The sequence below is a fragment of the Cavia porcellus genome, unplaced genomic scaffold (assembly GCF_034190915.1).
Source record: "Cavia porcellus strain 051 isolate PalLab524CR breed Dunkin Hartley unplaced genomic scaffold, mCavPor4.1 scaffold_2, whole genome shotgun sequence".
Classification (NCBI taxonomy): Eukaryota; Metazoa; Chordata; class Mammalia; order Rodentia; family Caviidae; genus Cavia; species Cavia porcellus.
In genome coordinates, this window is record NW_026947485.1 from 52,940,837 (window position 1) to 52,950,836 (window position 10,000).

General features: G+C 31.0%; 1 protein-coding gene across 23 annotated transcripts in view; it reads right to left on the minus strand.

The window, feature by feature from the left end:
• The window catches only part of Foxp2 (forkhead box P2), a 569,728-nt gene that overhangs the window by 234,421 nt on the left and 325,307 nt on the right, over positions 1 to 10,000 (minus strand). For 18 of the 23 annotated variants that reach the window (XM_063241981.1, XM_063241979.1, XM_063241973.1 and 15 more), the window contains one exon: positions 3,508 to 3,685. In XM_063241981.1, coding sequence (XP_063098051.1) covers positions 3,508 to 3,675 — 168 coding nt within the window. In that variant the 5' untranslated portion in view covers positions 3,676 to 3,685. Of the gene's footprint in view, positions 1 to 3,507; positions 3,686 to 10,000 lie in introns of those variants that run through there. The other 5 variants (XM_063241997.1, XM_023567327.2, XM_063242006.1 and 2 more) reach the window with 2 other exon arrangements.

Below are 10,000 nucleotides of genomic sequence, written 5' to 3' on the forward strand. Positions count from 1 at the left end.
AATAGAGGGGAAAGCAAATATATTTTATGTTTTTAAAATATCTGTGTGAGAGGTTATTGTGGCTCTATTATTTAAAACTAAATTCTTATTTATTTATACATCAACATTAAACATCTCAATGAAGACAGAGAAACAGAAAACAAGCACAGAATGAGACCAAATATGCTTAAATGCTAAAGTTAGCACAGATATTCATTTCTTTAATATAAACAGGGTTTTACAAGTTTTTTGTCTCCTTGATCAAATTATCAGGTTAAATATTTCTAAATAAAATAAAATGTTAAAACTACAGAGGATGATATTTATTAAATGTGAAATATGATTTTGAAAATCAAATGTGGGCATTTTTAGTTTCTTTAAGAAAATATAATTTGTGAATTCTAGCATTTAAGTGGTCACTCAGAGACTCTGGGATGAATCAGGAATAAAGTACTAACAGTAAGAAAGTACTGACCAGATGTTTTTAAGCATCACCACCTGAAGCACCTTCAGTGCAGTACAAGCTCATAAAACATTCAAAAAATTATCTGACTTAATGAATGCTCAAAATGCAAGCTCAAATCTACCCTGTAAAGCAATCAACTTTTTAGCAACTATTTTGACCTTAGTGACACAAACAATTAATTCTGCAAACCAAATATCAAAATAAAACTCTACATCTAATGCAGAATAATTTCTCAATTTGGCTAATCTAAGAAAACATATGAAATATGCCATCGCCATATATTATACATTCCAGTATTTAGAACTAATTTTAAAAGATTACAAAAGAATGGAGAGACTAATTTATCAGGAGAAAGCTTTTTTTGAAAACTAATTTTTTGATGAATATAAAACAGTAAAGAATACTGCAAAGATGTGGCAACCATGAATATATCCAATATATTAAAATTTTAAAATTTACAGACATCCCATCTTTCAGAAATATTTCAATCCTAATAAACAATATGAAAAACAGTATATAGTTTACGAATCCATTTTTTACTCCATCAATCCATTTGGCATTGTTTCCTGCAATGTATCCCAACATCAACATTTCATTTTAAATACAGAATGACTTAAGTAAAACCACCATCTCTAAAGAAGTGCAAAGGCCATAAAAAATAATATAAACATTGTGTTCTCCAACAGATCATAGTATGGCAGATTTCATGGAAAATAAATTTTACTTTTTTCATCACTCATTGCCTCATAATTTATATTTTTAAATAAGAGATCTTCGTCAACAACAATTAGTCCATGATATTTACAAGCAGCAATTTAGTAGTTTATGTAAAACTTAATACTTAAATGACATGTAATGATAAACATCAAATATCACTCCTTAAGTGTTTGTAATTTAAAAAGTAGAATACATTATTGCTGTTACTATTTCTCCATGGTTTTTAGTTCTCCTGATATATATGGAATATGGCACAAATAAAAGTAGCTACCTACATTAATTTTATAGAAAATATATAATAATTCTTAATGAGCTTAAATATCTATTCTCAAATACACTAATGGAAGGTCAGAAAAATAACTGCAGGCATCTAATTGTGAATACAATTGAAGTATAAGCAAGAGAAGGGCCATTTAAACATATTTTACATGCTTGTTTATTAAAATATTATATGCCTTTCTATAGGTATTTCCTATAATATCTAAGTATCTAGTATACCTGTTGTGTGAAATCACTTATAAAAGATGCTCCACAAATAAGCAATCCATGACTAAAGTTTCTAAATCCTATAAGGGGCATAACTTTTTAAATTTACTTTGTTTACATAAATGAACTGTGTAGAGCAAAGTAAACTTCAAACTTGTTATAAACACACCTTATAGACTTACTAACAAATTGCCTCCACAGTACTCTAATGTAGTGCCATTATTTTATGTTGTTTTCTGCTTATTTAAATCTAATCATAGTTGTGGAAGAAGAGAAATCATTTCTTGCCATTTTCCCTCTGGACCTCTCATCTATCAGTTCTCAGGAGCAATGTTCATTTTTAGTTGTTATTTTCAATTGTCTTTATAAATGCTGTCCACTGGTTTCTCTGGCAAACAGAATCTGGCTATAAATGCTTAGGACTCTTACTAAGGGGAGTTAGTAGAATATATAGCACTTCACTGGTGTAGTTTTTCTGAGAATATATTAAAGGAAGAAAAGATCTATCCTAAAAGCTGCATTTCTTAATCTGTAAAATGTACCTATTCTAGGACTTCAGCATTTCATATCCATAATGGTTAAAACAAAATATTTCAGACTAAAAATTATCTTCCTAATAACTGCTGTCTGTGAAAATGACATAATTCTAAAATAATATATAACTTACTCAAAGTGTCATACCTACCTCTTCTAAAAGGTTATTCTTGAAAACAATGCATAAAGGTTAAGACATTATTCGATTTGTGCAACTTTTTAAATGCTATCACTTAAAATAATAATTCCACTAAATTTTAGCTCAATGGGGGCATATGCTTTAACTTTTGAGATTTCCCTTTTCCCCATTATACACTACTGTAAAAATCTGAATGATGTATCACTCAAATTGAAACACTTTTTAGTACAAATCCATTATTTTAATGGATTGAATTTTAATTATTCTTTGTATTTCATATGAGTGCAAATCCAGAGTTTTAAAGAAATAGTCTCTATTTTAAAACAGGTATGCCCATTCTGGCCTAATGTAAGTATATGCTTTGAAAGCTTTCTGTTCTCTGTCACTGTTTCTGCAGACTTGAGTCAGTGAAGAAAGGAGTGACTATTCCTCGGTTAGAAGGAAAATTCTCTGACAAACAAAATTGAAAAAAAATAATGATCCTGTCTCATTGAAAGAATAATGGACTGCTGAAAAGGGTGCTTTTATTCATCACTTGTGTATTTTTCTAGATTTAAACAGCATAATTTCATTTTATGAGATGCCAGGCAAACACAAAAAAAGTAATTATTTAATGTCGTCAATAACACATATCAAAAATATCTTGAAATGAGTTTTTAAGAAAAGCAACACAGATCATCATACTGTTTACATGTTTTGCAATCTTCTACAGATTCCAACTAATTAAGAGCTAATATTTACAACTATCATAGCGTGCATCTGTGTTGTGAAAAGTCCTGTGCTCCTTTTCACCTCAGCTCAGACTTGGAAGAATTCACTGTATAAGCAAGTATCAAGTAATGTGGCCCTCTGGTGGAAAACTAAGTACCACGTTCTGCAGCTCAGTGTTAAGACAGTAAATTAGAAGCTGTAAAATATTTGTTACAAAGCTTTATAGAACCTTTCAAAAATCATCCTGCAAGTTTAATTAATAGCCTGACACCTGAAGGACACTTTAGTTCTGCTATGACGTAACTAATATGAAAATCCTACCTTTCTTCATCTTTCAACCATATTCCAAACAATAATAAATTCTCAGCATCTGTTAGCATAAAACAACACACTCAATTGGCTCTGAATACACTGGTAACATTTAAGAAAGCAGTCTTATTTGTTTGAAGGAGATACTGAGGAAAACAAAACTTACCTGCTGTTGTTGCAGATGCAGCAGTTCTACTGTGCTTACTTCAGAGCTGGTGTCACCGCTTGGTCTTCCATCTCTGCTGCCAGCATCTAATTGGCTGCTTAGAGTGCTCATTCCATTTTGATTCATTGAACTGTTGCTTATTGTCTCTGTCGCAGATTCCTGCATCATGACTTAATACCTAAAAGTGATTAAGAAGTATCAATTAACACACGTTACACCTTCACACTTCCATTATCAAGATGTCCCTCTCTGCCAATTACAGAGACAGCATCTTTAGAAAGAAAGAAAGAGAGAAAGAAAGAAAGAAAGAAAGAAAGAAAGAAAGAAAGCCTTGAATAGTCATTTACCTAGAAAAGCAATACAAATTCAGTTTTTCTCCAGACACTAATCACTGAAATTACGGTTTCTATAAGCAATGTTTGTGTGGCTACATTTAACAGCCAAAGTAACGTACCATGCATATAGCATGGTCAATAGCATTTATGAACAACCACATTTTAAAGACTACCTATAAAACCAGTTTAAATGAAAGCACAATTGCACACACTGTACTGTTTCCTATTATCTACCTTTGACAACCATGGATGACTATACAGCCTTTTTTAAATATTCACTATCTTGATTCTGTCAGAATTTTACAGCATATCTTATGCAAGGCTGTTGTTTAATGATGCACAGCTAATCATACAAAATTAAAATTTTGTAAGGGTGTTACAAATCATATGGTATCAACCAATGATAAATAGTATAATGGGTTTCTCTTTTTTGTCACTAAATAAAATTTTGCCTTGGAGGCATTTTAAGAAAAAGCTCCTGCTGCAAACACGTCTGATATTGCCTATTTTTTTAATCAAACAGCTCATATTCATTTATTTTTTCTGACATTTAAAACATTTAATACTGTCCTTCCTGGGAAGTAATTAAGCTTATGCATGAGCAGCAATCAAACTGTTCACTTGAAGATGACTTAAAACTCAATTTTAACATAGGCAAATAAATGAAAGATATAAAATTAATTTTCTAGGCATGTATTAGATATGAAAGCTGGAAATAAAATCTATCAAGAATATCACTAATGATTGTGCTAAAAACAGCATAAATTATGCATATTACCTTCTCTACAGTAATAAATGTTTTATCATTTTCACTGCATAAATATACTGTACTTTCAGGATAGCAATGAGATGTCCTGCCAAGATCAGTGGAAATCCTCGCAGTAAATAAAGAACCAATGTGCTCTTACACACCAGAATTTCACAGTACATCTTCAGTCTGTGGTTTAGGCTCTCAAAGACATCTGAATCCTATGCCATCACTCTATAGATGCACTTCTCTGTTTTGCTTCCCCAGACAGAATTTCAGAAACAACCTGGTTATGCTGTGACTTTAATGGAAATGCCACCTACAGTGGACTCGGTCCAAGGAAGACACTGCATTTGCCATTCTATAACTTCATTTGTTTAAACTTCATTTATTTTGAGATTTTTGTCCATTTAAATTTTTGAGATATATTTATTATAAAGCAAAGGTAAGCTTAATATTTCTTCCTGTCATAAAAAATCCTTTGGCCCAGATATTATATAAAATGTGATCACAAACACAAGGACACATTCTGGAGCACAAACACATATCCAGTAGGTATTTTTAAATGCTGATATTAGAGTTATTTAAGTTAATAGCTATAACTTAATCATTCAAGCAGATATTTTCATCAAAGTCTAAAATAGTATATTATTTCTATAATTTTAAAAGTGATTTGAATGGCATACTGATTTATGAGAGACCATCAGTAGCTAGATTAGCAAAGCCACTTAGTGTAATAAAAACCACATACACAACTTAAAACTATGCTTTTAAAAAATTTTAAAAAAATAGGAAAAATAGAAAGTAATCACTGATACCAAAGTAAACAACTTTTGAACTGAATGTATCTGGAGTAAATAAGCTTTGTTATATGTTTTACTGAATAGTAACAGAAAAATCATGCAGATGGAAACAAACACTGATGGATATTATAAGAAAAAAACAAAGCTAATACTTTTTTCTGAGATTGGGTGGCTAATAAGTATTCAAATTAGGCATAAATTTTACATGTACAATGTGTAAAATATTCAGAGAAATAGTCTGATTGCCTTTACTAGTAATATGAAAATTGTAATTTCGGTTCTCCAACTATAAAAAAAAGACATAACTTCTATACATTATATTTAAATTTTATTTTGAACATTATTATATAAAGAATATGTGTAAGTGTGTGTTTTTATATCATCATTCAATTTATCATTCCTGGGTGGAATTTGAAAAAACAAAGAATAAAAATGAAGAAATGTGTTTTCAAATCTAACAGATAGGTGCAGCATTTAATGCTAATCTTGGTGTATTTATGTCAGGATCAATTGGATAAATTGAAGAATTTTGCATGCATTACTGTGTTATAAACAAGGCTATCAAATAATTATGAATAATCAACAAGCAAGAACCATGTGTCTAAAGCTTTATTACAATTATGAAGAAAGACCCACATACTTCCATTCCCTGTTAACTAAATGATTTTCATAACCCTTGTGGAGTTTTTGACTTTATAAATCCTCTGGAGTATAAAGCGTGATTTACATTTTAAGTTCAATCATCTAAGAGTTAGTAAAATCATGCTAAAAAAAAAAACCTGTAACAATGATAGTACTTCCACTCCACAAAATAGGAACATTGAAACAAGCATTATTAATAGGGAAAAGAAGGACTACTGTGTATTTAATGTGTGTATGACCTAAAGAAGATTTGCAGTGTGTGTACTGTAAAGGAGATATTTCTTCAAAGGTAATATACGTACTTTTTAGGCATTTACCAAATTTCTTCTAATAATACTCCCTTGCTTATTTTCTCACCAGAGAACCTATGTCTAGCACAATGCAGGTGCTGTTTATCTTTTGAGTATATTTTAAATAATTACAAATTCTGTTTATTCTTCTCAAGTGAATTATTTTGTGGTCCCTAACATATCAAACTAAATTATTCATTCTTCTCAATCCTACCACAAACATCTTACAAAAATCAGTGAAAATAAATCTCAGATAATTACAGGGAAAGGTGCACTCGGGAGTCACTATTTTAATGTTTATCTGAATATAAGTTAAAACCTTAAGTCTTCCATCATTCACAACTTTTCAGTCGCATCTGAAATTAACTCTTCAGCTCTAGCACTCAAGTAATGCAGCTCTACTTTTCTCCTTTGCATTAACTTTTCTATTCTTCCCTTTTTCTTTTTTTTAAGCAAGTCACTATAAAGATACTTATTCTCTACACCACTTCCCTTTTGAAACATTAAACTGACACTGGAACTGACTGCACAAGATTGCATTTTCTCTTCCTAAACAACTTGAATTGAAAGGTTACTTAGTGTAACAATATTTACTTTCAGAATTGTGTTGTTACCAAGGGTATAATGGATGGTGGCTATGCAGGTTTACGCAAGAATGAGTGAAGCATGAGGCATTAGCCATGTGTTTGACATGTTTCAAATTGCTATAATCCAGCATTAAACACACCCCGCAATTCATGCCATTTCTTGCAGCCATAATCTTGAATAAAGCGTGCACAACCACTTATTATATAAATTAGTATATGACTCCCTGTTATAGTCACAACAGTGCTTTTGTGTTTATTTTGCATCAAGATGTAGTCTTTTATTTGTACAAATAGCAGGATATAAAGACATAGCTCAATTAGGCCTCCTTACTTTATGATAGGGTAGTATTGAATGCTAGATTTGTTGGTTTTATAGTTTCCTCTCAGAGTTATAAGTTCTCTGATATAAAATGGTACCAAACAAGATAGTTATATGTCAGAGCAATAACAGAAATCTGAATACATCTGATTCTGCATTTGCTGCAGTGTTCAAAAGTTGGAGGCTTGGCCTGGGCAGGAATAGTTAATTGTGTTACCCCAGCCACCACCAGGGACACTATTGGTCCTTGTTGCTTACTCAAATCTTTTCTCTCTGGTCTTCTTTTATCTTTGCTTTCACCCCCTGTCTCATCTTCCACAGTTGTCTTGTTTCCTTCCTTTCTTCCAGTTCCTACTGTGTGTATGTTTGTGTGTCTGTATGTTTGTGTGTCTGTGTCTGTGTCTGTGCCTGTGTGTGTATGTGTGTGTGTCTGTGTATGATGTAGATCCACTGATCAACTGAGCTGAATATATATGTCAAGAAATGCAAAGAAGGCAAAAATGGTCTCTGCTTTCTTCCACATTCTGTGTACATGCTCTGCACCTCATATTCTTGTTACCATAGTATTAATTTTTTGTCTATATGACATCTTATTATGAATGCAACAAATGAATAAAAAGCAATGACTTCTAAAATGAAGAACAAATAACAGTACATTTAAAAGTTTGTAGCTATTTGTAATTTAAAAAGTATTTCAGTGGAATTAAAAAACACTTTATGTCCAGTATCAGATTATTCTAGCTTGCAATTGATTTATCCAATATATTCCTTAAATCCAAAGGATACTGAACAGGGCATTTTTAAAAGTACAACCAACAAACCTAAAAAGTTAACATTTATACTCAAACACATCTAATTTAATCATTTATAAATTTTTAATGCTAACAATATTAAAGATTTCTATGTATATTTGCAAAAGAGTGGGGAAAACCTACATATGCAACAAGAAATTACAGCAAGTTGTACCTAAATTCTGAGTCTTAAAACTTGACTGTGATATAAAACTTCTTAAAGAAACTTGCATTTAAATAATGATAACTTTTGTGCTCTAGTGGAATTAATTCATCATGGACACCATGCATAGTGCATTTGAAATCTAGTACTGCTTTGCTAAATGTCTTTAATACTAAGATTGCCTAATAAATCAAAATGCCAAATATGAAGGACATAGTTGAATGTGTAAGAACAAAAATTGAAAAAGCACATGGACAATTTTAATTTTTAAAAGCTGAAATAGATGTCCTTTAACAGATGATTTGAGAAAGGGCATTTGTTATAGAAAATTATATATTTTTATTATAATGAAATCAACTATAGTTTTTACCAAATAAAGAGTAACATTATAAAATATTTGTCACTGGTTTTTACTGATTTAACAAAATTCACACATTAAGGTCTTCTTAAAGAAAAGCTATTTTAATGAAATTTCATGTTTTCATTCTAAAAGACTACATGAAACAAAGTTGCAGAACATTTTAACACATTGTTTAAAATGATGATGACTACCTTTAACAAATCAAATGCTGTTAGAGTTCCAATAACAACAAACATGTGGGAAACATAAGTACAACAAATGACAATGTTATCTTCCAAGTCAATCAGCTATAAATATATTTAACCATCTAGTATGTGGCATTATGTTTTCCTCCAGGATCACAAATAAAATCAGTTTAAAGCACAGAAAACAAAACATTAAAATTTCATTATGCAATAGTATACAATATCACAATTGAGTGCTTATTTTATGCTACTTCATTTAAAGAAAGGGCAATGAGGAATTTAAAATGATGGTAGTTATGTAGATGCATTTTATTACAACATTATGATTCTGTACCTGGAGTTTAATAATTCTTATTCATAGTATAATTGAAGATATTTGATAATACTGATGGTTCTGGTGAACTAATTATTCTCAAATATTTCAAAATCATATTTTCATATCATGGTCTATATTCTAAAGACATCTTTGTTTTGCACACATACATAAAATTTCCATATACAGCATCTATTTCTCAGACATGTGAAAATGTATACCAAGTTTATATTTTCAAGTACATTCTAACTAGTCCTTCTAAATCTATAAATTTCAGTGCTAATATTATTCATTAAATTGTGAAAAATGTTTTAAACTGGTCCTATAATAGCATTATGTATTTTTAAATAAAGGAAAGAAAGAAGCTTAGGAAAAGTTTATTTCATCCTGATACTCTATAACCTCTGAGAAATTCAGTTGAGATTAGCACAATGTAATGTTTTTTCACAATTTGTTGAACTATTACCTATGTATCTTACGTACAAAAGCAAACACCAGAGTTGACAAGCTGTCTGAGAAGCACCTATATTTTGTCACATATATTCCTAAAGATAAAAAAATCCTCACATTCTTGAAACCAGGAATATTTCAGCTTAGGGAAAAGAAAGATAATTTAAGACAAAAAAACCATAAAACAATAAGAAATAATTAGCTCTCCAAGAATATAGAAAGACCTGCCTAGCAGGCAAAGCCTCCCTCTTTTTTATTTTGAAAAAGCTTAGTGATTGAGTTGTGAAAGCTTGCAAGCTTCTGTGCAGTGGGTCCACTTACAGTCAAATTCCCAAAGGCTGGACTACTTGCAATAGCCTTCACTGATCCCCTGGCTAATGAGAGCTCTGAGTATGTACTTCTCTTGTGATGGCATTTTCACCTTTTCTGCCACATATCTTTCCTTAACCCTCAAGCTTACTTTACTTCAATCTTCAGTCTCCCGCCCACAGCAACTCCCTGGGATC